General features: G+C 43.9%; 11 protein-coding genes across 13 annotated transcripts in view; 3 read left to right on the top strand and 8 right to left on the bottom strand.

The window, feature by feature from the left end:
* Positions 1 to 64: 64 nt before the first annotated feature.
* LOC6500787 (carbonic anhydrase 6) lies at positions 65 to 1,287 on the bottom strand. Of its 2 annotated transcripts, none has more exons than XM_001953883.4 (5): positions 1,072 to 1,287; positions 661 to 1,017; positions 454 to 604; positions 315 to 394; positions 65 to 259 (listed from the first exon to the last, which is right to left on the bottom strand). In XM_001953883.4, exons 1-5 carry the CDS (start codon positions 1,210 to 1,212, stop codon positions 125 to 127), a joined length of 864 nt encoding a protein of 287 aa, XP_001953919.1. In that variant the 5' UTR covers positions 1,213 to 1,287; the 3' UTR covers positions 65 to 124. The 2 variants fall into 2 exon arrangements, with proteins under 2 accessions (XP_001953919.1, XP_014766724.1); XM_014911238.2 differs by having other exon boundaries at positions 1,079 to 1,220.
* Positions 1,288 to 1,307: 20 nt separating this feature from the next.
* LOC6500786 (sodium channel protein Nach) lies at positions 1,308 to 3,476 on the bottom strand. Its single transcript, XM_044718311.1, has 7 exons — positions 2,946 to 3,476; positions 2,697 to 2,886; positions 2,519 to 2,646; positions 2,194 to 2,461; positions 1,910 to 2,138; positions 1,570 to 1,854; positions 1,308 to 1,515 (listed from the first exon to the last, which is right to left on the bottom strand). The coding sequence occupies exons 1-7, from the start codon at positions 3,413 to 3,415 to the stop codon at positions 1,340 to 1,342; spliced, it is 1,746 nt and encodes a 581-aa protein (XP_044574246.1). The 5' UTR covers positions 3,416 to 3,476; the 3' UTR covers positions 1,308 to 1,339.
* Positions 3,477 to 3,598: 122 nt separating this feature from the next.
* LOC26514426 lies at positions 3,599 to 3,934 on the bottom strand. Its single transcript, XM_014911800.3, has one exon. It carries the CDS (start codon positions 3,932 to 3,934, stop codon positions 3,722 to 3,724), a length of 213 nt encoding a protein of 70 aa, XP_014767286.1. The 3' UTR covers positions 3,599 to 3,721.
* A 1,509-nt stretch (positions 3,935 to 5,443) lies between these two features.
* LOC6502665 (prisilkin-39) lies at positions 5,444 to 6,011 on the bottom strand. The gene has a single exon (XM_001953881.3). The coding sequence runs from the start codon at positions 5,945 to 5,947 to the stop codon at positions 5,525 to 5,527; it is 423 nt and encodes a 140-aa protein (XP_001953917.1). The 5' UTR covers positions 5,948 to 6,011; the 3' UTR covers positions 5,444 to 5,524.
* Positions 6,012 to 7,054: 1,043 nt separating this feature from the next.
* LOC6499787 (50 kDa spicule matrix protein) lies at positions 7,055 to 8,176 on the top strand. Its single transcript, XM_001953880.4, has one exon. The coding sequence runs from the start codon at positions 7,101 to 7,103 to the stop codon at positions 8,121 to 8,123; it is 1,023 nt and encodes a 340-aa protein (XP_001953916.1). The 5' UTR covers positions 7,055 to 7,100; the 3' UTR covers positions 8,124 to 8,176.
* Positions 8,177 to 8,261: 85 nt separating this feature from the next.
* LOC6500785 (spore coat protein T) lies at positions 8,262 to 8,805 on the bottom strand. The gene has a single exon (XM_001953879.4). It carries the CDS (start codon positions 8,745 to 8,747, stop codon positions 8,382 to 8,384), a length of 366 nt encoding a protein of 121 aa, XP_001953915.1. The 5' UTR covers positions 8,748 to 8,805; the 3' UTR covers positions 8,262 to 8,381.
* Positions 8,806 to 9,839: 1,034 nt separating this feature from the next.
* Positions 9,840 to 10,374, bottom strand: LOC6500784 (proline-rich antigen homolog). The gene is made up of 2 exons (XM_001953878.4): positions 10,264 to 10,374; positions 9,840 to 10,203 (listed from the first exon to the last, which is right to left on the bottom strand). The coding sequence occupies exons 1-2, from the start codon at positions 10,328 to 10,330 to the stop codon at positions 9,899 to 9,901; spliced, it is 372 nt and encodes a 123-aa protein (XP_001953914.1). The 5' UTR covers positions 10,331 to 10,374; the 3' UTR covers positions 9,840 to 9,898.
* Positions 10,375 to 10,996: 622 nt separating this feature from the next.
* LOC6499788 (splicing factor, proline- and glutamine-rich) lies at positions 10,997 to 12,186 on the top strand. 2 transcript variants are annotated; one of them, XM_001953877.4, is made up of 3 exons: positions 10,997 to 11,354; positions 11,415 to 11,522; positions 11,579 to 12,186. In XM_001953877.4, exons 1-3 carry the CDS (start codon positions 11,033 to 11,035, stop codon positions 12,019 to 12,021), a joined length of 873 nt encoding a protein of 290 aa, XP_001953913.1. In that variant the 5' UTR covers positions 10,997 to 11,032; the 3' UTR covers positions 12,022 to 12,186. The 2 variants fall into 2 exon arrangements, with proteins under 2 accessions (XP_001953913.1, XP_014766225.1); XM_014910739.3 differs by having other exon boundaries at positions 11,000 to 11,522.
* A 1,493-nt stretch (positions 12,187 to 13,679) lies between these two features.
* Positions 13,680 to 16,305, bottom strand: LOC6500783 (G2/mitotic-specific cyclin-B3). The gene has a single exon (XM_001953876.4). The coding sequence runs from the start codon at positions 15,940 to 15,942 to the stop codon at positions 14,230 to 14,232; it is 1,713 nt and encodes a 570-aa protein (XP_001953912.1). The 5' UTR covers positions 15,943 to 16,305; the 3' UTR covers positions 13,680 to 14,229.
* A 1,473-nt stretch (positions 16,306 to 17,778) lies between these two features.
* Positions 17,779 to 19,198, bottom strand: LOC6500782 (protein FAM50 homolog). The gene is made up of 2 exons (XM_001953874.4): positions 19,013 to 19,198; positions 17,779 to 18,952 (listed from the first exon to the last, which is right to left on the bottom strand). Exon 2 carries the CDS (start codon positions 18,908 to 18,910, stop codon positions 17,846 to 17,848), a length of 1,065 nt encoding a protein of 354 aa, XP_001953910.1. The 5' UTR covers positions 18,911 to 18,952; positions 19,013 to 19,198; the 3' UTR covers positions 17,779 to 17,845.
* A 430-nt stretch (positions 19,199 to 19,628) lies between these two features.
* The window catches only part of LOC6499790, a 40,434-nt gene continuing 35,687 nt past the window's right edge, over positions 19,629 to 24,375 (top strand). The window contains exon 1 of the mRNA XM_014910741.3: positions 19,629 to 19,802. The gene's annotated coding sequence lies outside the window, so the exon portion shown is untranslated. The remainder of the gene's footprint in view (positions 19,803 to 24,375) is intronic.

The following is a 24,375-nucleotide window of genomic DNA, read 5'->3' as shown; positions in this document are numbered from 1 at the left end:
AGGGTGCATCATCAGCTGTGGCCCGGAAAAGCTTTCAAGCTTTTTCCAATGCATTCAAACAAGCTTGGCAGTTTCAAATAGTTTTTATTCTACTATATACAGTTTAAAAAACACTACTAACAAGTTAAATTTCGGTTCCTTGGGAAGTGCTTTTCCCTTCACTTAGATAAACTGTGCGATCGTGGTCATCTTGCAATACCCTGTAGGTGTTAAGGACACGCTGGCCTTGGGAGTTCCTCAGTTGCCAAAAGTTTTGCCACTATAATAAACACAAAGGATATATTAATAAATAAAAAAAATCTTAAAACACTCACAAGCTCATGGGGAATATCTAGAGGTGTTTGAAAGACAAACCAAAGGACTGCTTCTGCACAGGGTGGAGTGGTTAGTGAACCTAAGAGGACAATATGTGAGATCCAGGAAACAGATCAAAAGGTTGACAAAAAAACATACCTTGGTAGGTTAGGTATCTTCCTGTGTCCATACCACCAAAGAGATCTTCCAGAGCTATGCTTTTCCCCAGATTTTGAGTACTTTCTACCTCTGATATTTCAGAGACTTGGTTGAAGATTTCGTTCAGGGCCAGTGACTCATTCTCCGGAGGCTTAAATAGTTCAGGATGAATAATCAAAGTGACTCAAATTAATCAACAAAATTTACTTTCAAGTTCCTCAGCATTATGGCCAATACAGCAAACCCGTTTGGATGACGACCAGCTTCATTATTGGTTTCATAGGTGGCATTTTTGTGGACTATGTGCATCTCGCCATCGTAGAACTCCCCATCCAGATTGTGCTCCGATCCCCGGCTCTGTTCGGAGCCCCAGTGGAAATGCAGTTGCTGCGCCTCGAAGATGTGGCCAACCTCAGTGCTGATGCAGACGGATGGCTGCTCTCCCTCCACCGTCTTGGGGATCCTCATAAGCACGGTCAGGCCCACGTTAATAACTGACAAAGGATCACACAATAGCTTGTGGTAATTTATAAGCTCCAGTTTGGGTACATGGCTTGTTGTGGCCTTCGGGAAGATCAATATTTTAGTAGTAAACTAAAAAAGGCTATCATTACCCACGTTATACTTGCAAAGAGCAATTGGGGACTGCCTCTTCCCACCCTTAATGTTCCAATCCCTTCCATTTTTGTCGTAATTAAATCCAAAGTGACTTCGCGTTCCAGAATTGGTTAGTGGAAAACTTCGAACTATTAGAAACATAAGCTAAATGGTGGGTACGAAAAATTTTTACAAAAATTGACAAAATCCTTTACGACGGACTTTTCACTACTAACATGACTTTATTTTAAAATTCAGTGATAAACGTAAAATATTTTATAAATCCAGTTTAGGGACAGATGTATAGCTTTTTCTCCTCAAGCTTCTTGGCGTTTCGGTCTATAATATTCTGCTCCACAATACGATTGCAGCCCTGATAAATGTATTTGGTGAAAAAGAATAATATCTCAAAAATGGCCACCATGCAGAAGCCCACAAAGATGGACATAATATTTCCGATAGTACCTGTAGGTGGGAGAAATTCTTTATCCTTGTAATGTCTTTTACAATTATACTTACTGAAAATCTCGAACCAGGCATTGTTTAGCAAACGGATATAGTACTGGGCGTTTGGATCACCAAAGTAAACCCTAAGTACGGATATATCCTCGCTAAACTGAGTCTGGTTGTTTTCATCCAATTTTAAGCTGGCCAGATAGTTGTCGATGGGCAGAGAGCTCATGGATACCCGATATTGGACATCGTTGCAGGAGGGCAGGCATTGGGGACAATAAAGAGCCTCCTCGATTTCCCGCTCCAATCCTTGGATCAGATGCCTCTCCGTCATTACATTACGCCACTTGACTGGCAATTAAAGAAATCTCAATTAAAGCCTTCAAATTCAATCTATGAAGCTTACACATGTACTGGTTGATGCAGGGAAGATGGCTCAAGGTGCAGTAAACCACTCCATCCAGATTCTCCACCAGCTGCAGAGGAAACTGGAAAGGCAAACACCGGCACAGGGCAATGATGCTCCGGATGCGACACCTGGTGATGCAGTTTGGAAAGGTGTAAACGTAGCCAGAGGCATTCGTAGCCTGTTCATGGGCTGATATCTGCATCTCGTATTCGAAATAGCAGCGCCGCTGAAAAGATTGCGATGAAAAATACATGCTTTTCGCTCAAACAAGAAAAACCCACGCCAAATGGAGAAAACGACTTTAAGCTGTCATCCGTGTCCACCACTCTTGCATAGATCTGAAGATAAGTGTCCTCGCCTTGCCCTGGAAACATTTCCAGGGTATTCGACGAACTGACCGTAGCATAATCATCAGCGTTGTGGATCAAAACTATGTAGCCGTTGGTGTTCAGTATGGGGGAAAAGTAGTCCGAGTGACTGGAGTTGAGAACCACGGTGAGTCCTAGTTCAGGACTTGCTAAGCGATTTTTAAAGTTGCGCTTCTTAAGTCTTAAGAGAATAATAAATTTAGTTAATTGATTACCCAGAGCATAGGTTCTTACATACTTGTTCTCTGTATTAAAAGTGCAGCAAGGTCCATACATAGTAAGCGTTTCCTGAAAAGCAGATTGGCACGGTACATCCACATTGGCCAGAGTGCACTTCAGGACATAATCCTGGCAGCTGGGAGTAAGCTACGAAAAAAATACTAAAATTCATTTCGAAATCTGACCAACTCGCTTACCATTTTCATAATCCTCCGTGTGTCAAAGAAGGTCTCATTCTGCCAGGTTCCAAAAACGTCCAGGAAAGTCTGGAAGCTGACAAAGTCTTCGGAGTCAATAACTGCACCCACATGGACGTAGAATTCGCGCAAATAATTCAAGCGCTCTAGGTAGTACTCGACGGGACGGGTTATTGGACTACTTAATTGCCTGTAAAGTATTTTTATTCCAAACTAATCATATTTAAATAATTTGATAGGATAACTAACAGTTCCTCGGCATACTTGATGGCCGCCTTCCTCGAAATGCGATTGTTGGTGCAAATGGATACAGCGGGAAAGGGGACATTCTCCACAGGGTAAAGGGGGTCCTTCAAGTTGGTCACAAAGGACTGGGCCACGAACTGCTCCCAGGTAAGCGACAGGACGACCACCAAGGACACTGCAGTGACGGTGTGCAACAGCAGCCAAATTAATCTAGTTTGGAAAATATTTTTATAAAAATCAAAGCCCACACGGCGTATGAGTACTATTTTGCAAGACCTTTCTCCAAAGGTTAGATCCGGGGACAATAGCTTGTTGTATCCTTGAAGGGATATATTCTTTAACAGATCTCTCATATCCAAACAAAATGCTGACCCCAGCGAATTTTTACGGAGTCCTTTCAATTTTTTTTCATGTTCTGCCTTTGGATTTTTAATCCACCAAATGGCATTGGATGATGTGCTTGGTTTTGCCATTTTTAACACTTTAAGGACTGTCTTTTCTTTTAAGGAACACCTTTGTACTTCACTGCTGACTCAATTCTAGCAATAGCGGTTTCAGAAGGGAAAAATGTAAGCCTCTTTATGCCTCGAAAACTTAGTTTTGGGCGTAACTTGCTAAGGCACTTTATTCATTAGCTTGGTTAATTACTCGATTGATTTAGCTTGGTTCATTTATTATTTATTATAAGTTAACCTATCTTAGAGATACATATCAGTTCATTGCTTGAAAACCTGAGCCGAGTCTTGAAATTAATACAACTAAAATTCTTTCGGAGAAAATCATTTTCCACCGGGCCAGAAGGGCTGGCCAGGATAAGTTCTGGATCCAACGAAGGCATACTGGTTGGGATTGTGAACTCGGGCAATATCCGTGTAGCTCCGGCCACCCCGAGATGGGGCTTGGAAATATCCGCGTGCTGGTGAACAGGATACAGTGGCGAGGAGAAGGCACAGGACCACCAGTAGTTGGCACAAAAACCCTTTGACTGACATGGCTGCTCAAGAAGTGCTGCTCGAGAACTGAGTGCAGTTCTTCCGATGGCCGGCCTATTTATATGGATATCGGCAGCTGATCAGTTCTTGCCGTTCTCAGTCGCTGGCTTATCAATCAGGTTTTGGTAAGACAATAACAAAAGCAGCAAAAGCAAACTGCAGCAACAAAAACAGCGAAAACCCCTGGAGATTGCTGTGCCGCTCACGTAGATCGCTCAGCGTCTTTTTTGTATGATATAGCTTTTTATGATCACTTTGTGATCGTTTTTTTTCTCAATATTTACTGACACGCTGCCCGCGCAAAGTCATTCACACCGCTAAGCCCGTTATGCCGGCTCAGGCCGACTTTTAGTGATTCAGCATATATAGCCTACCTGATCTTGACTCTAATTGCACAGTGAATGATTTGGATATAGTGGCAGATCTCGAGCCAAGTTTAGGAGCATAGCATACATGCCAGTAGTTTCACGTATTTAAATTCTAATTAACAACTCTGACGGATTGTAGCAATGACGTCGTAGGTGCGCCATCAGAGGTGTTTAGCTATTATTTGCAAATTCTTGCATAAACAAGTGCCATGTTTGGTACAAACAGATGTCACCGACTTTAAGCCCGATGTCTTCCTTCCTGTAAGGTGGCTTGGAATCTGGTTTCTGGCTTTAATAAGTTTTACTTCCTCAATTACCGGCGGGGGGGAAGTCCTAGGCGAGCAGCAGCTGCACCGCAATCTGAATCATTTAGCCTGAATCACGCTCAAGTACTTCAGCAGCATCGTAAAAGTGGCTATATATACCACACTTGTAAGCCATGAGTCCAGTCAGATGATGCCCTGGCTCATTACCAGATCAACCGACAAAGTAATGCTCAAGTGTTTAAGGAATTTCGTAACTGACAATCAAAAGTTGTTGCCCCGAAAGATTGTCGTTACGTCGGACACTTTTTTATTTAAATTATTTTTATAATGAAATTGGAACGAATTTCCAAGAAGAAAGTGACTATAGAATTGTAAGAGAGTATTTAATGATTCATAGGTATATGGGAAGAATATTGCTAATTTGGTTGTTGGGAAAATTTTAGAAGCCCCCTGGGACTTCACTACTCCTGGGAACCATTAAAAATAATTCAGTGTATTTTTTAAATCATTATAATAAAATAGTAAAAGGTAAAACCCAAATAACAATAGAATCCAAACTCATCATGTGAACCAATTCATACTCATATTTTAATCTGCTGACTTACATAAATCTGCAAGTAAATATAAGTATATTTTTAAAACTCATTGAAGGAATCCCTGACGGGAACAATACTCCAGAATCCAAATAACCTGGCAATGCAAATCGAGCCCCAATGGAGGCGCGACACCATGGAATCTCATATCTAGTTCAGTCACGTTCCAGCGATTCACTGAACACGACTGCCCACTAAATGAGGATTCAGTGATCATAAATCGGTTGCTTAACTTAAACAGCGGATTTAAAGAGCTAAAAATAAAGTTAAACCACTTTGGGATAGATGTAACTTTCGCTGGTTTTATTTTTTTAATGGATAATACTGTAGACATGAACATGATCTTAAGATAATTACGGAAACTTAACCCCAAAGAGGGGAGAAAGGTGTCCGGGGTAAAAATCTAGAGCCCCCGAGTCCCACATAGCCATCTGGCTTTAGGACTCTAGCTATTTCGGAGTAAGTACGTCCCTGTCGCTGACCCGATGTCTTCCTTCCTTTCCTAGGATAATTGTTCGCGGAATAAGATGGGTAGTTGTAGCCATACCCTCCTGCATAATTGCTGTAGTCGTAGCTTCCATACCCAGAGCTTGGGATTCCATAACTATAACTTCCGTAGGATGGGTTTCCATATCCATAGCTGCCATAATAGTTGCTTCCATAGCTCTGAGTACCACTATGTCCCCTGCCAGACTTCCAGGACTTCCAAAACAGTGCAGTACTCCATTCTGGACAACAGGATAAAACCAGAGCAAGAATTGTGAAAACAGAAGACCGGAGTTTCATTTTGTTTCTATTTCGAATCACTTAAAGTTCTGACACTCCATCTACGCAGTTCTCCTCTATTTATACCCTGGGGAATGGGTATGGGAATGGGTTTGGGCACGGAGTTTGGATGGAGGACCAGTGACACATTATTGTGGTCTAGCTCATTTAAATGGTTTCTTTTTATTTTTACGTTTTCGTATTCCCATAAAAAGCGTCGGGATCTCTGGAAGATTAGCCTGGCCAGTGGCTATTCAATGCATTATGCTGGATTTATTACACCATACGGATTGGCACGATCAAAATGCGGAGCACGCGCCACGCACTGGACTGGAAGACTGAGCAGTCGCAGATGGTTAGTGGACAATATATGTACATATGTACAACGGATATCCCCAACCCCAATAAAAAGATCATAATCCCATGGCCCAGCTATATCCATGTTTATTTGTTTAGGCGAAATAAAACGGTTAAGATGTAACAGGCCATTTAAAATCTTACCAATTTAACACTAACATTAGGGGTTAGTAAATATTTATGGAGCCAAAATATTGTTGTGAATGAAAAGTTTAGGTTTTGAGCGAATAAAAATCAGTGTAATCATTTTATATTTAAAATTAGTACAATATTTTGACATATCCATTTTTTTATCCTTTTCCAAATATTATAGGAACTGATCAAGAGTCAGTGATCTGTTTAACTGATTCATTTCAGAGTTTAACAGACGCCATATCCCTTAAGATTATAGTAAAGGTACAGAAAAATAAATATTTCAATAAAGTTTAACAAAAATAAATGTAAAATGGATCGAATTGCATTATATTGAAATAGTTACCTTCAAAAATATTTTGTCATTTTGGGCGGTAAATTAAAACGCCATGTACTACATTTGTACTACTATTTAAAACTTAACTTAATTTCATATTTATATTTTTGTTTACTTCGTTTTCGAAGACGTGTGAAGATGCGATGATCGCAGATAGTCTTCCAGTCTTACTAAGACTCTCTGTTTCTCTCCCACTATCTCTCCGACTCTCAGATCTTTCTCTGGTTCTCCCAGATGATTGGAGGACAGGTTTTTCAATGTTTAATCAAGCAACACGAATAAGCCCTAAGCCGGGAGTACGAATTTGCCTCCAGTTAGAATCTACCTCTCTCGGCGATCACTCGAAAAATGACGCGATCTTCGCCAGCTTCGGTGACTGGCAAGGCCACCCTGATCGCATCCCTCGTATACCTCCTAATCCCCACGTGTCGCGGGCAGTTCGCCTTTTCGTCGCCCACAGGAGGGGCAGTGGCCTCCGCCGGTGGAGTCACCGTGGTGGCTGAACTCCCTGGATTCGGAGCACTGAATGGCTTGCTCAATGGATTGAACCACAACTTATTTCCACAGCAGCAACAACAGCAGTTCCAAAGGCAGCAGCAGGGCCATAGGCGTCGGATGCCAGGTCCAGGACACGGACAGCCCCAGCAGCCTCAGCAACAAGCCCCACCTGGCTGGCCTCCAGGCTGGCAGTGGGGAGCCGGGAACAACCAGAATCAGCCGGGATTCGGATGGAACCAGCCAGGATATGGCCCAGGCTGGAATGGAGGTGGTGGCATGGGTCCGGGATGGAATGGCGGCAGTATGCCACCAGGTTGGAACAGGGGAGGTCCAGGCTGGAATGGTGGTCCAGGCTTTAATGGGGGCGGCGGAAGAGGCCCCCCACCAAGACCAGGCTGGAACGGAGGAGGAGGGCGCCCGCCACCACCACCAGAATGGGATGGAGGAATGGGTCCCCCACCAAGGCCGCCTTGGAATGGAGGAGGCGCACCGCAACCCCCACCAGAATGGAACAACAATCAACCAAATCCAAATCCGCCCAATCCACCTCAGAAAGATTCGGTTGATTCAAGGGAAGAGAGCACAACGCCGAGTACACCCATTGTGCCGGTAACGCAGCCGACCTACCAGCCACTCCCACCGATCAATCAGCCCACAAAGGACACTCTAATCATTGGAACTAATCGACCGCCGCTGGTGCCGCCCCAGAACCCTACTACGCCATCACCCCCTGTGCCTTTGCCGACCGTCAGACCCTATTCTGCCGTGGAGGTGTCTGAGGAACGGGACATAATCTTCCCCAGCTCGGCGCAGTACATCCATTTGCCCATCCAGGAGACCCGTTCCGTGCCAATCGATGTGAGGCGGAGATGAATCTCCGGAGCGGGATTCCCCGCACCTACACTTGTTGGACATTGGGAAGACTGTTGTGTGATTTCTCCGCTCAAGATCGTTTTTGTGGCTGAAAAACGGGTTTTTTGATAGCCGGCGTGTAAACAAAGAATACGACGCTTGACGAAGATTCACGAATTTTTTAATAAATTATAAAATAAACAAAAATATGAATTAATCGATGTCTGGATGGCTGGACAGAGGCAGGGGAATCGATGAAACGAAACGTTTTTTTGAATGCTAGTAACCCCGCTGTCTGTAGCCACCAGGGGATGACGCCGATCCGTAATGATTGGGATAGTAAGTGGGGCCTTCTGGATTGTAATAATCCGGACGAGCAGGTTGCGGGTAGTATCCAGTGGAAGGATATACTGGCCTAGGTTGATGATAGTATTCTCCACCCTGTGGTCTTCCATATTGATAGCCATATCCCTCTCTGTAGCCGTGGTTGCAGTCTGGCCTGCCGTGTTGTGGGTGTCCTCCTTGGTGATAATGCGCCGAATCCTCCAGACCCTCTAACAGGATCTCGGCAATCCTATCGAAAGTAGGTCGGCCGTGAACAGATGATTCTAGGATTAGCAGAAGTACCACAGCTAGCAACTTCATCTTAGGTTTTTAATTAAATTTTGATTGGTGACTTAAGGTTTCAGTCCGATTTTATAGCAAGCTGGGAGCAGATAAGGAACATGTCAGAAAACAATTAGAAGAGCCTTGAGCTATGTACACAATTGTTTCCAATGCTCATTATTTAATGTGGTAAACAAGGTTGTTGGAAGAGCTTTCTTTAAATGAACAAAAACAAGAATATAAGGAAAGCTTGGAAAGTTTTTTAAAATATTAGTGTTGAATTTCAGTAACTTAATAATATAAAGGGCTTGGGATTTCATCATTTTGGTAAAAGTGATAAATTATATTGAGTTTAAATAATTCTGAATTATACTACTCGGAGTTCGATGATCGGGAAGGTATGACATTCATTAATCTGGGTATAATTTGATGTGTTATTTGAATGGGATAATTGGTCAATCTTCATTGATATTAGGTCTGCGGAAACTTAACACCTGAAAGATGACATATGAAGTAAGAAAAGAAACTGGAATTTTATTGTAAGGGTATATAAGCTTAGTCTGTGCCGAGGGTAGCTTTTCTTTATTGTTTCATAAATAAAGCTAGAAGAGCTCCCATTCCTATCTCTCTTTTGAGTTTACGTTGATAACCCTCCCAGTGTTTACTGAGTATTCAAGTATGTACAGCAAGATCTTCAAAGTAGTCTCTTGACAATATCATGATCAGCAGGATTGTCAACCTGGTGACTTTGGTCCTTATCCAAATAACCAACATCCCAGCCCAGCTAGCCGGTAATACTATAATTTATCATTCTTGTATTATTGATACAATTAAAATCTTTTAGAACATCCACATTCCTTTGCCATTGCCGGAAGAATGAATTAAATCCAAGGACCCATCTGGGCTGGCTTTAATGGCAGTATAATTTAATTATCCTCGGGCTCTAAGCATCTAGGCTGGAGTGGGCTACAACATGCTCTTTAGTACAGCGATGATAAGACCTACTTCTTCAAGGGATTAGGATACTGGGAGTTCAATGACGACCGAATGAGAGTGGCCCATGTGAAGCCAATTCTGTTCCCTCGGAAATGGATACAATCCGTCCAGTAGAGTAACGACGGTAACAAGGTATTACTCGAATCAATATAAATTTAATAAATATTTAATGTAGCATTTATATGTAGTTTTGGCTAGTAACCGCTCTGTTTATAGCCTCCGGATGATGATGAGGAGGCGCCGTAATATTCCTTCGACTTGTGAGGATAAGAAACAGTTGCCTTATGAGTAGCCAGTGGTGGGGAGTAGTATGCAGGAGCAGGTTGCGGTGGCGGATAGTAGCTAATGGGAGGATGCACTAGTTGCGGTGGAGGATAGTAGCCATAGCCCACTGTTGGTGCTCCCTGCTGGTAGCCGTAGCCTCCTCCATAGTGATAATCATACCCGTGCTCGTAGCCCTCTTGAATTAATGGTCCTGGTCCTGGGTGCGGATAACCTCCTGGATAATAATGAAATGGAAGGTCACTAAAAGCATCCACAGAATCTTTTGCAAGCTTACCGAAAGTGGGTCGACAGTAGACAAAGCTGGCCAGGATTGGCAATAGTATCAATTCCAGGAACTGCATCTCGGCATATGCAAAAAAGTAGTGCAATTAATTTGACATCCTCGTGCAGCTTTTATAGGCTGCTGATAAGAAAGATGAATGAAATCGAGTAGAAGAACCTTGGCGACTGAAAACTGTTGCTATATTATAGTATTATTAATATATAGTATACACTTGTCTACATTGCTGGTATGTCTAACACGTAAACAAGGTTTTCTGGCTAATCTATCTTCCAGAATTTAGAGTCTAAAAAGATAGAATTCAAAAAGTGTGCAGGATGGAAGCGAGTATGTTTTGGGAATTCCCCAAATATTTTCGGACATTGCAAATAATCTTTTTTTTAACAATATATATAATGATCTTATTGTGTTTTGTATTGCGTCACTCATCTTTAAAGATTTTACACTAAAAACAAATATAAATAGATACTATGATAAATAATTAAGTCTTACCAATAATTTGTGCCAATGAACTACTACAACTTAGATAAAATTTTTTTGTTAAACTTTTAATTTTTGGCTGACATTCTTATTAATTTTTTAAAGTGCAAAACCTCTCACGCGTTCAGAGATCTTTCAATTGGCGTTAGACGTGCCACTTATCTGGTCATTGAGACCCCACTGATAACCCCCTCCCAAGCCACTCATCTTGGCTCTCATCTCATCCCATCGTAGAATCAAATTTTCGCTCAAGCATTAAAGGTTTAGTCTTAGTTTCGTCGCCATGGCCAGCAGAAGGGGAATCACATGCGGAGCCGTTCTAGGGCTTTTCATCTTGGTAGCTTCCATTGAAGCCACTCAGTTAAGCCGCGATGAGAGCCGAGAAGACCAAAGAACGGAGTTTAACCTGGCGTCCACCCTGACTGGAGGCATCTCCAGCAGTCGCCACCGCCAGGGTGCTCTTCTTAACACCAATCTTTATCCACCTTTGGGCCTGGTAGGAGCTGGAGGAGGTTACACCGGAGCAGCTGGATCAGTAGGGTCTTCTGGAAGCATTGATGCTGCCCATGGTCATGAAAGTGGAGGATCTGGAGTGAGATTGGCCAGTACGAACAATGTCGTTTTCCCTGGCGCCCACTCACCAAACCCTGGTGTAACCATTGCAGGAGGACAACCGGCTCCGGCATATCCCCCACCCGGATTCCCAGGGCAGCAGGTTCCGGTTCCATATCCAACAGCACCCGCGTATCCGGCAGGAGGAGCTTCATACCCAGGTGATGATTTTAACAGCCAGAATCGAAAGATCAACTTATTTTGTTAATCCTTGAAGGGGTCCCCGCCGTGTATCCTGCCTCAAGTGGTCCTGCGGCCTATCCGGCTATGGGTGCCCCTCAGCCTCCAGTGCAATTACCTGGCAGTGTCCCAGCCCAACCTGGAGTGGCTCCGGGCTACTATCCCGGTTATCCCTATCCAGGAACATACTTGCCACAATATCCAGCTTATCCGCAGCCAGCTCAGTTACCTGCTTATGGCGTAGCTCCAGGAGCAGCAGTCTATCCACCGGCCACAAGCACCCAGAACGTGCACCGATATCCTGATCATAACCCACGGGATCCCAATCACTGGGATCACCACTTCTCCATGAACACCGAGTATAAGGAGGATGGAGTTCACAAGGGAGCCTTCGGAGTCCTGAATAACCACAATGCCTTTGGTTATGGCAGCGGCTATGGGGGCGGCTATAATGGAGCCTTCAACTCGGGGGCTATCTAAGAACCTGAACGGTGTCACGGGAGAATTTACAGGAGGAGGAGGAGGAGAAGGAGTGAGGTCTGTCATCCGAGTCGTAGTCATAAGTTGGCTGCTCCCCCTTTTTGCTAGCCGAGGGGCAGCTGCCGTATCTTTAATAAGAAATAAACTCGATTTCTGCACACCCAACCGAGGTAATTAGTTGCCAGTGACCGATAGACCGGCCGACGGACTGACGGACCAACGGACCGACCAAGCGAGCGACCAGTTGCACCTTGAGGAGAAGACACCCAGGGATCCGTCCCCCTGAACCGGAAAAATAAGGCAACATGCATTCCGCCACTCTCATCCAGACAGATAACCTTACACACACATCCTTTTGAATGTTGAAGAACCTACCTGGCTGGCAGGCAGTCGGCACAAAACAGAACACAAAAAAAGGAGCGCACAAAGGCAGGACCTCGGACGGACGGACGGCTACAAGGCATCGGTGGTGGCAGTGGTAGGAAATCAGTGTCATGGGGAGACTGAGACCGATTCAAAGACGGTGGTGCATTTGCCTCTAAGGGCGAAAGAAATGGAAATGGAAATGGAAAGGGGAGGACGATGTCTTGATGTCTTGCGGCGCATGCGCAGCCTGCCGCGCAAATCCTTAACAAATTTTTGGCGCTAAAATGGCAGACGGGCGCGCCAAAAGCGGAGAACTCCGTACCCTAGGTACGGATACCTACACACAAAACGACTTATACTAGCTGAGATTGTGTATGATTTTGGGTTGAAAATATTGGAGGATTTTACCTGTAGCTGATCGAACCAATTCCGGACAGGGTTTGATGTCCTTTAGGCCTTCAGATCTCAGCTGTTTGATGATGAGCGTGGCAAGGACAAAAACAGCTGACAAAAGCATTCAAAGGACAATGAATCCTCCACTCACCCTACTGAGATTCCGGTGATTGTCTTAATATTATAAGAATTTTCCATTCACCTTTGACCTCTAGCACAGTTTAAGGACTCGTTTTTGCTATAGGAAGATTAAAAGAAAATAAAAACCGAATAGAAATAGAATATAAATTTCGGAGATTAAAAATTGTAGGTTTTGGTTTTAAATCCAAAGTTCTTGGGATACAAAACAGAGGTTGAGTTCCTCCTTTATAAGGTTAACTTGTGTGTGTTCACATAAGAAACTCCTAAAAATGTAAAAAAAGTTATAAAAATACTGTTATTTTTGAACGGGCATTTAAAAGTGTTTATTGGTTTTCTCTGGGCAAATGCGATACATACATAACATGGCATACATACATACATAACTAGTTACTGGAACAATGCAACGTTATCAACTTTCATGGTGAGAATGAGGTGGATTTAGGAGTTTAGGAAAGGTGGTTTAGGTCGTGGTGGTGGAGTGACTTTCGAGGGGGTGGAGCGGGGATGGCGGGGAACAGATGGGAATGGGCAGGGCAGGGATCCATGAGTGGCTTAACAAACAACAGCATTAACAACGAGTACAGCAGGGCAACAGATGCAGATGCAGATGCAGTGGCACATACGCAGGACGAGGGTTGATCGAGGCGGCGCTTTTCCAGGTTGTACAGAACGCACGTGCCTCCGATAGTCGGTCGCTGGCATCCTTGCAGGGAGCGTTCAAGCACATCAGCGTTGAATAAATTAGTTGGCGATCCATGTCTGCTTTAGTGGCTTATGTGTTAGGTTTATTATGTAAATGCTGGAATCTCTTACAGCTAGCGTACACTTTAAAATATAAATCGCGGCCAGATTGTTGTAGATTCGAATGTTAATTAAATAGTTTTAGTTTCCCTGCTTATCTTTAGGTATGTTTTGTCTCATGTTTGTGGTTGTGGAATAGGTGTGAAATCTAAACAAAAACGTAAAAACGTGAGAAACATTAATGACTCTTATAACATATAATTTATCGAAAAACATGTTGATAATGCAAAGGTCACAATAATAATTAAAATAAAATATATGAGAGGACTACTGGGGGACTAGGAAACTAAGATCAGGATTAATTTTAAAATTCGGTTAGGCAATTTTGTGGGGGGTCCGTTATAAAAATGAGGCGGGAAGGGATGATTTACTTTTTTTTTTTTTGGGGTTTTTTTTTTTTTATGTTTTTGTTTGTGTTACATCCGGGGAGCTGGAGCGCCTTAGCCTAACAGAAGCGTATCATTTTTGCTTTCGTATTGAATTTGGCTAAAAGTTTGAGAGACTGTCCTACGACAAATTGCTTTCGTTCAGGTCCAGGTTGTTCTGGAAGAGCTCCTGGTTGGTCAGCAGCGGCACCTTGGCGACCTCGTGGAAAATCTTGTGCGAGTACTTGTTCCGTATCGTCTTGATGGCCCCTCGCGGCTTGCGGTTCAAGCCCGCATTCAACACCGGCACGATCTCGGCAAACTCCGCCAGCTGGTACCCAGTGTAGTACATGAGAGTGGAGCTCCAGGTCTGCTTCTCTAGTTGCCCTGTTCCACCGTGCATGCGCAGGGCCATGAATAGGGCCGCAGAAGCCATCTGAGAGTCGCTGAACGAGATAGTGGCGTAGTCCATAAGCGAGAGCTCCAGTATGTATCGAGCTAGCGTCAGAGTCGGCATTGGCACCTTGGCGCATCGGGCGTAGCGGCGCAGGAAGCGGTAGGAAAGCGGAATGCCCAGATCGAAGTTAATGACGCGAAGTGCCTCACGCTCCATACCCACCAACTCGTCGTGGTTGTAGGCGCCGTCGCAGATGTAGAGGAAGTCGTCGATTAGAGGTGGCTGGCGCTCGTCGTACTTGCAGGCGATGAAGAAGGCGGCGGCTCCCAGCAGCTGCAGCTTCTCCTTTGCAATCACCTCGCGGTTGAGATACAAGTCCACGATCTTAACAGCAAGGTACAGAGTTTCGTGGTTCAACTCGAAGGTCTCTTGGACCTCGACCATCCAGTCGACCAGCAGGGTTCGCATCCAAGTGGTCAAGTGCTTCTGGCGCGGCATGTAGTCGCCGATGGGGAATTCCGGTTCGCGAGATTTCAGGTAGTTGAAGATATCCATGGCGTAGTGCGAAACCTGGAAGGGATCGTCCCAGTTTTTGCGATCGAAGTCCTCGACGTCCAATGGCACTGGCTTGATTGGCACCACCTGGCTAGCATCCACGGTGGGCAGCACGAATGGTTGCTGATCAGTCTTTTGCTGTAACTTGGCGGAGCGTCGACGAGCGGCCTCGAAGTTAGCCGATAGACGCATGGAATCGCAGCCAGACACATCCTCAAGGGCGGAGATGTACAGGCTGTCATCAGTCTTGTTAAAGTCATTGGAGATGCGGCGCACTGGCTTGATGGCAGCCACTGGGGGAGCGGCCAGGTTCTGCATCGGCGGCATCAGCACAGGAATCTGCATCATGGGCGGATTGGGACGTGACGCCTCAGCAGCCTTCTTCCCAGGAACTGGCTTCGGTCGTGGTTTCGGTCTGGCCATCGCCTCCTCGATCTTGTCCAGAACCTTGTGACAGGCCTCCACCGAATCCTCGACTTTGCTGGATGCGCGCGTCACCATTTTGTTGGCCGTGGTGGTGGAGGCGGCGGTGGAGAAAACATTTATGGTCAGGTTGTCCTGGTTCTTAGCATCGAGAAGGGCCTGCAGCTGCTGGGCCGTCGGTTTCTTGGCCGCCGATTCCTCCTCCTGCTGCCCGGGATGCAGTGTCATGATCTTCACATTGTTTGTTAGGTTGCCCAGAGCTGAGCGCTTAATTTTTTCGTTCTTAACGGGGCTGTGATCCGCCTTGCGCTTGCCGCGAGTCTGCATATTCTCCACATTGGGATCGATGTTGCTAGCTGTGGCGCGCCGTGTCAGCGCCTTCCTTGTGGCAGCCCCCAATGCCAGGAGAGGATTGGCGGCCTGGTTCTGGAGATGTCCGCTGGAGGCAGCCGCCCGGGTGGTTGCCTTTGTCGGCGCCATTTTTCAAAAACCTTTGTGTGAGTGCGTGCGAGAGCGTTCTCGTCGATATCGTTGTTGTTGCTGCCGAGCGGTGGTCCTCCAGTCGCTTTGTTGTTGCTCCTTTTCAACGGCGTCGCTTCTCGTCGAGATCCTTTGCGCAGTTTCAGCTTTATCTCGATTTGTACGGAGCGTGCGATCTGCTGTTGTTGGTCGGGCGTAATCACACAAACTCACAAAACGATTCTAAAGTCACGGCGCTTGCTCAGTTCCTGATCTCTGTTCTGTTCATAACGGCGTTTTGGCAGATAAAGAATAGAAATCGAAAAACAGCCGCCAGGCAGACGCGACGCTAGAGGTGGGAGTTATCGATGGTGGTGGACCATCGTCTGCAGGACCGCCATTATTAGTGTGGTTTGCGCGCCTTGAGCACCAGTTAATTTTTTAAAATTTTACTTGCAGTGTTAAAAGCAATTTTTAAACTTTTTTTAAATTTTTTTTGTGAAATATTTTGTATAATAATCAAACAGCGCACTTAATCACCAACACAAAAAACTGTGGTTTTTGTATACTTTTATTTTTATATTTTTTATTTTTTTTTATATAGAACGGCTTATATGGCCCACCGCGATGTCTGTATCTTTTTAAGTTTCCCTCCGATCCTTGAGCGGAATACCTTATAAGATTTGTGGATCGATTCCCTACCGATCTGCATCAAAACCTACAAAATCTTGAAAATTGGGAAGTGCGTGAGAACGGCTTATATGGCCTACAGCGATGTCTATATCTTTTTCAGTTTTTATCCGATCCTTGAGCGGAATACCTTAAAGGATTTGTGAATCGATTGGCTACCGATCTGCATCAAAACCTACAAATACATTTTTTGATAGATTTTTTGTCAATTTTTCCCTAGGACTTTCTTGAAAATTGGGAAGTGCGTGAGAACGGCTTATATGGCCTACAGCGATGTCTGTATCTTTTTCAGTTTTTATCTGATCTTTGGGGGGAATACCTTATACGATTTGTGGATCTATTTCCTACCGATCTGCATTAAAACCTATTTATAGATCGAATTCCTATTGATCTGTGTTAAAAGCCTGCGTTGACTATATTTTTCGATCAATTTGTTTATATTTTAATGTAGCTAAATGTATTTAAAATAAAAAATATAAGTAAACATTTAGCTAAAGTGGAAACAAAGAGTTTACATCTTGAACAGCTATTAGCTCAAATTTAAATATCCGTGTCATCAGGAAGTGGGGCTTCTTCAAATTTCCGTATTTGTTCCCAGGTAAGATCCGACGGTTTTATCATAAAAGTGGACGCCTTGCAATAAGGGCATTTTAGGATGTCCTCTGGAAGCCATTCTTCCAATGGATGTTTGTGACAGATTTTAGCAATGCGACCGTGAATGAACTGATGACACCTTCCACACTCATAAGCTATCAGGGGGCGCATACAGATGCACTGCCCGTGGGTGTTGACCTCAATTGGTAGCTTCAGCTCTAGATCAATTGGAGGCAGATCCAAGTCCACTTTGAAGCGCCGGTCGTTGTTCGACTCGGCCTCCCATTTTTCCCCTTCGGCCTTGTATTTCTTTGGTGGAATGATGAACCAACTTTCCAATAAAGCGTTTAAATAAGGGTACTCATTGCTTGATTGACCAGCAGTGCTAGTTCCTATTATACGACTAGTCTTATGTTTGTATTCCATTTTGAGCAGTGCAGAAAATTTAAAATATGAAATAATTTTGCTACAAGGCAAAATTTTACTACAAAAAGTCGACGCCAACTTTGATAAATTCCTATCCAGAATGGCTCTCTATATAAGGTTCATGTTACGATAAGCAAAAAAAAGGAATTTATTGTAATTGATTTTATTGGAAATAAAAAACTGAAAAAGAAACCTTAAAACCAATTTAAGGCAACTACTTTTTACTCTTGTCCTTGTCTTTGATCGTATACTTGTCATAGGACTTGGTGGGATCGTACGGTTCCCAGCGACTGGCGGGAAAGATGTGCTTGTTGCGCTCATACCAGGAGCGAAGGAGAACCTTTCCGGCGTGGGATTCTTCCTTCTCAACCGAAGCATCGCTGATCATGCGCACATCGTCATGCACATCGAACTGGAAGAGCGGCCCTGACTTGCCACGCGCCTTTGTGACAATAAAGTCGTAGAAAGAATAGTGGTGCGGCAGGATTAAATCCTCCTTGACGTACATCAGCTGGTCGGCCATAACTGTCTTCAGTTCGATGAACTCTTTGCGCAACAGCTCTAGGCACTTTTGAAGGAACTGATAGATGGAGTTGCCCTTCTTCATGAGTACATTTCGTCGGTGACCAGAGCCATCCCAGTAACTGAACGTGATTGAGATGTCCTCGTCCTTTAGCTCCGCCTGCTGCATGACCCATTCTTGACGTAGTTGCTCTCGCAGCCGGTTCTCGTGCTCCTCGCGCTCGCGGTCTGGCAAAAATGAGGTGTCCACGTCGGGGTTTTTGCATATCTTTTTCTTTTTAAGTGGTACCATGTCGTCCTTCATTTCGGTCCACTTGGCCTTCGGCTTTTCCTCCTTTTCCAGCTCTGTATCGTTGTCATCATCATCCTCCCCATCTTCATCATCGTCCATGTTAAAAGACAAAGCCTGAATTTGCCTCTTCTGCTTGTTTTTTTCCGCCTGTATGGCCTCCAGGGCTCGCTGCTTCTCCCTATCCTTCTCATCTTTCTTCTGGGCCAGCTTTTTTTCCCGCTCTCGTACTATGTCTTCCTGCTTGGCCTTCATCTCGTCCAGCGTAACCAGACCGATGGTCGAGGACTTAAGCTGTTGCTCCACGGCATCGTAATGAGTGGCAAACTTGTTCTCGATCTTGTCCAGCTTCAGCTCCTCCTCAATTTTCTTCTTGCGGAACTCGATCTCCTGCTGCTGAATCTCGCGCTTCTTCATCAGTTGGGCGGCGCGGCCCGCCTCACTGGCGGCTCCCTTGTAGTGGGCCATCGTTAGAGGATTCTTTGTTTATTTACTTTAATCCTGTAATTCCTGAAGAAGGAATGAAAATGTTTACTCGATTGTTTATACTCTATTGTTGTTGCAAGTTACCACGTTGCCAACGGATTTTTGGCAATCCTTAGCACCAGCCAAACGTAAGGAGAGAACGGCGGCTTTTGTTTATTATATATATGTTTTATTTCTATTTTTCTTTTTCAATATAAATGTATTGCTTTATTTATTATGGTCAGCTGGGGTTTTATTATAGAGGTGGAGAATAGGGAAACATCGATAGAAGTATCGATATGATTAGGAACTACTTATCGAACGACATAGTATTTTTTCAAGCCAAAAAATCCGCTATTTACCGCCATCTAACGGGGGAATAAAGGATTCATGAGCTTAATTTAAATAGTAAATTAAAAAAAAATATATTCAGTTCAATAAAAAAAAATTCTAAGCTAAATAATATGAAATTGGGCACAGAACAAATAAATACTGTACTCAAAGGAAATAATATTAACAATAATGTGTTAGATATTTAGAGTTTAATTTTTATTATTGGCTTGGGAAATTATAAGGTAAAAATAATACAATTATACTTTACGTGAAATATTTAAATATATTGAGCAAATGCCATAGATAGTATCGTTTCTAGTCTAGATTTATAACGGTTGCTTTGAGTTTTGAAAAAAGCTTTGGCTGTTCGTCCTTTAAAGTCCTTCCGGCAAGCTTCCATCTGCGTAGCCAGTTATTTGTGTTTGGCCCATGCCGTTGGCCGTTTCAGTTACATCGGAACTTTCAAACCCACTGGTTCAACGCGCGCATCCAAATACCGCCACGAAAGTGTTACAAAAAGTTTTTGAACCCGAAAACAGCAGTTAAATGGTTCGAGAGAAATGTAAAGTGTTATTAAGCCAAGGATCAAAGTGTTTGAAGTTTTGGCTATTACATTTTGACAAGATTCAGACGGCAGGACCTGCAAACGATTCCGAGTGTTTTTCGTGTGTGCCCAAGAAATGTTGTATCCTGGTATTTGGCAAGGACATTACGGACAAAGAACTGTGCCAAAAGTATAATTGGTATTTGGACACGGATGGTGGTGGGGGAATCACCCGAAATAAATCGGAAGCGGAAGTGCCAAATAGAAATGCCATTTAAGCCAGACGAGCGATTAGAATTCTTCGGGATCTGGCTTGGTGTTAGTTCATGGTGCGCTCCGATTTCTAGGAGGGACGCCATAAGGATGAGGGATCTCCAGACGACACTTGGCGTCTGCGTTGGCGGACCCTGCTCTTGACATTGATTATATTCATGAGGCCAAGTCATAAATTCCCCCCGACTGCCTGTTCACGAGGATGACCCTCCTCCTGTCTTCCATTTTCTGTCTCCCCGCCTCCTTCGAGATGTTGCCAAGTTGGACAGAGTGCCAATAAAATCATTAACTGTTGCAGCGCATTAAATTCACAACCCAGACGCCCCTGTCGTTATTCAGGCAGCAAACATTGTCATAAAACCTCGACCCTCGACCCATTCAACCCGTCTCAATATTTCATCTCTATTCGCCAGGCGGAGGTGTCCTTTTCCACAGCAGGGCGCCCTCCTCCTAATTGGCGGGGGCGTGTGAAAAACTATTAAAAGACCGTTGGGCCAAGCATCCTGGGCCATAATTAATGGCGACAATGACTTGATCGGCCGATAATTAATTTATTGCCATTTATATTGCCAAACTCACACATGGACACCTCCACACTTGATTACCGGAATGGGGAATCCACGTCACTCCCACGGGAGCTTCCAAAGAAAGCCCAAGAAGTTGGAGCTCCTCAGCCTTTGGGTAATTGACTCTAATTCAAGGGTCCGAGCGGCTGGGGTAAAACTTTTTTTGTGGCCAGAAGTCCGGGAAAACTTGTTTCTGGCCAAGTTGCCGTAGTGTTCTATTGTATTAACTTGGCTTTCAGTTCCGTGCAACGCACATGCTACCAGCCTATAGTTTTGGCCACAAATTGGTTTGCCCATTTGAATACTCGGTTTTTGGTAAACAAAAATTTACTTTGTTGACTATAATTTGTTAGAGAAATTATATTTCCAAATAGGTTATATTTTTTTCTGTGCACAGCCAGCAGTGCGACGAAAGTTGCCAAGAAACTTTTTGGCTGCGACAAAGAAATCAATTGAAAATGATTGAAACCTAATTTCCCAAATGGACTGAATACATAAATCAATAAATTAGGCATTTTTGAAGGTGGGCAGCAGCCTTTAGCCTCATTAGGGGAACCTGATTCTCTATTTAAGGGTTATATGAATCGATCCATTTGTCCCCCGACTACAGGAACGCCTTACCTGATTTCATTTGAAAACCAATTTGCGGAGCGTGGATTCTTTGTTTGCACAAGCATTTCATAATAAAATTGCATGAAACTGTCGTTTTTATTGAATTTTTTTCCCCGCCAACCCACTACCTATATTTATTTGTGCGCACAGTCTGTCCCCGCCGGGCATTTAAGTGTGTTCAAATTGTAAATCTCCCCTATGCCATTTTGTATTGATTGATAAAAAACATGAAGCTTTTCGCTTCAGTGGCCCGCAGTGAACTGTTAAGAGCGGCGAAACTATGCTGATAGGATGCTTTGTCCTGTCGGGACATTCTCCATTCAGGCTGTCCGACAGCAGGTGTTGGCGGATATTGATGCCATCGCCGCGATTAGGGCATTATGTAGCAGCCCTTTCTCCGGGCAATTAATAGGGAATGGCGCGGATTTCGGTGTAATCCCCCGGGCAAAAACAGAAACAGGGACAGGACCTTCTCCAGATGCCATCGTAAAACATACTTTGTTGGCTTTATCCTCGCGCTTTTTGCGCAGATCCTTCGTCGCAGTCCTTGCCTTGATTTGCGAAATTGTTTTTCTCGCAAAACTTTCAGCATTGCGCAGGCCATGGCAGGCCGACAAAAAAATTGACACAATTTAAACTTTTCTATAAACAAAAGCAGTGCAGAAAAGGTTAGCCAAACGAGCCATTTGTTCTAGCTGCTGTTTACTTCCTTTTTTTCCTTTCTCTCAGCCCTTCCTGCGGTTGTTTTGTGTTTGTGTGTGATTTTATTTTTCGGCAATGGCAGTTTATTACAAAAAACACACACAACCGATTTTCGGGGCAGGCTAAAATCTGTCAAAAGGGGATCCTTTTCGTTTGCTGGCTTCTCAATTTCATTTAAATTGCGAACATTTGAAACAATTTTGAAATAGCATCCGTACACACAATCTCTCCCTCATACACACACATGCATTTTTTACACCAGGCTGCATTCTGCGGCTTTGGCAGAGATTTATGCAAGCTTTTCATAAAGCTGACAACATGACGTATGATTAATATCGCTGCCAGCTCCCAGGACTGTTGTTTTGGTGCATTTAATTAAATTTGCGAGAGTTGATTAAGTGCTCATTTCGCCAGGCAACAGCCGAGTATAAATAAATAAAAAGTTTACCAAGTACCCGTATTTTAAATGCATATTGGTATTCCTTGGCAACAGGCTTCACGCTCCACGCTTTACGAATGGAAATAATTCGAATTGCCTCTAAAAATATAAACAAGAAGCTCTAAAATTATGCCTGGAAGCAGGAAACGATATAGAGGGGGGTCGGAGCAATATTACGTATACGACATGCACTCGATAAATTTGTGCATTTCATGACAATGACGTCGCACGATGGCCCGGCAAGGATGTGCGAAAGCTGCTGGCTGGTTGACATTTCTTGGCCTTTGTTGTTCTTCCGTTTAAGCCATATGTGCTAAAATGCCAACGTTCATTGCAAAGCAATTAATAAACTTGCCTGCAACTACCCGGCATCTGGGGCACGCTCGTATTACATTATTTATGGCATTTTCAGTAATTTGAGTTATTTTATTATTATTTCATGTTTTGCGCACGAACAATTTTCATTTTAAAACATAATTAAATCCATTTTTCGGCAGGACCCAGAAATAGCACTTCTGATTTGTGTAACTGTCGAGTCCTATATTCGACTTTCAATTAATTTTCATGGTCCGGCTGAGCTTTGCCAGTTGACCTGCCCAACCAATTAGAATGACATTCTCTTTTACGTTTGTTTCCCAGGCCCGTTTTAATTCATGTTTTGCTTTTAATTAACGGCGCTAATTAAGGATGCCCGCAAAGTGAAACAATTTCCCGGCGCACTTTTCAAATTTACGCAATATCCGGCTTAGACCGAAACATTGCGAAATGGCATTGGCAATTCCACCATCTTAGGTATACCTCCTCGTAATCATTTCGAATGGGATTTCCAGCCCCTTTCCCGCCCCTGTTTCCCTCTGTCAATTAGTATGATATCCTTGGGGCTTATCGCAGTCTTATTACCAATTCGGTTCCTCTGTCTGCCCCACTTTTATGGTTGATTAATGCCCGAGATGTGCATTGGATTGCGCCAGGAGCCAGGAGCAGCAGCAGCTGGAGGGGCACGATGGAAGGGATGAAGTTTTAGCCAGTAGAACAAGCAACCTGGCTAAAACAATCGCAAACACAGGGAGCACATTGATTTGTACCACCTGGCTGGGGAATGGCCTCGCTCGCCCAGCGGAGACGCATCGTAAATCATGAATGTAAAAGTCGTGCTGGCAGCTATCCCCTCGCAGCTCACACCGCCAAAAAAATGCCATAAAAATATCTGGTCGATATTATTACGTTAGGGCATAAAATATTTATTTCAAAAACGGAGTACTTCACAATATTCATACGTATGAATCGTAAAATAAACCAAATGTTTGGCTTTAAAATCCGTCTTAAAGGCCATACATATTGAGCCTTTTTAGCGTAATATAATGGCGTTAGTATTTCAACTATTTCATAGATATAATTTCTTCCTGTGCACCACTTCCCCTAACTTTGGAAGCGGCAATCCTGCGATTACCAAACTGCCGGGAGCGTTTTTATGGCTTTAGTATATTTTTGGCTAGTCTGTTGCCAAAGTTTTGCCTTCGATCTGTTATTGGTTACAATAGACCGCTTGGCTTCACTCTGTAGGCAAATTTCTCATTGCCGAAAGGTGTTTGCAGGCGAATCATAAAAAGTTTTCTCATTCCTTATCCCCCCCCCCTCCCTCCCTCTCTGCTCCTCCTAATCATCATCATTATTTTTCTTTCTTTTCATACACGTACTAAAGCGGAAACATTCATTCACGCGAACTAATGAAGTGTCAAAAATGGGCGTCCCCAAAAAGTGTGCTACGCTCTTTCTTTTTAAAAATATTTTACAGTAGCCATGAGTGTGTGAGTGTGTGTAGGGTGGGTGCGAGGTCATGTGACCTTGGACTATAACTATGAGCGAGTGCCGACTAAAATAGCTCCATAATGTCGAGGTGGGGGTCCTCGGATGTGGGTGTTTGTGCGAAAATATTTGCAGTTGAAAGCGAACACGGCAAACACAATATAGTTGCAGCGAGCTGCTTCTGATGTGAATG

This window comes from Drosophila ananassae, chromosome 2L, assembly GCF_017639315.1.
Source record: "Drosophila ananassae strain 14024-0371.13 chromosome 2L, ASM1763931v2, whole genome shotgun sequence".
NCBI classification, from domain to species: domain Eukaryota; kingdom Metazoa; phylum Arthropoda; class Insecta; order Diptera; family Drosophilidae; genus Drosophila; species Drosophila ananassae.
Note: the sequence above shows the minus strand (reverse complement) of the source record. Positions and strands in the feature narration are given on the sequence as shown.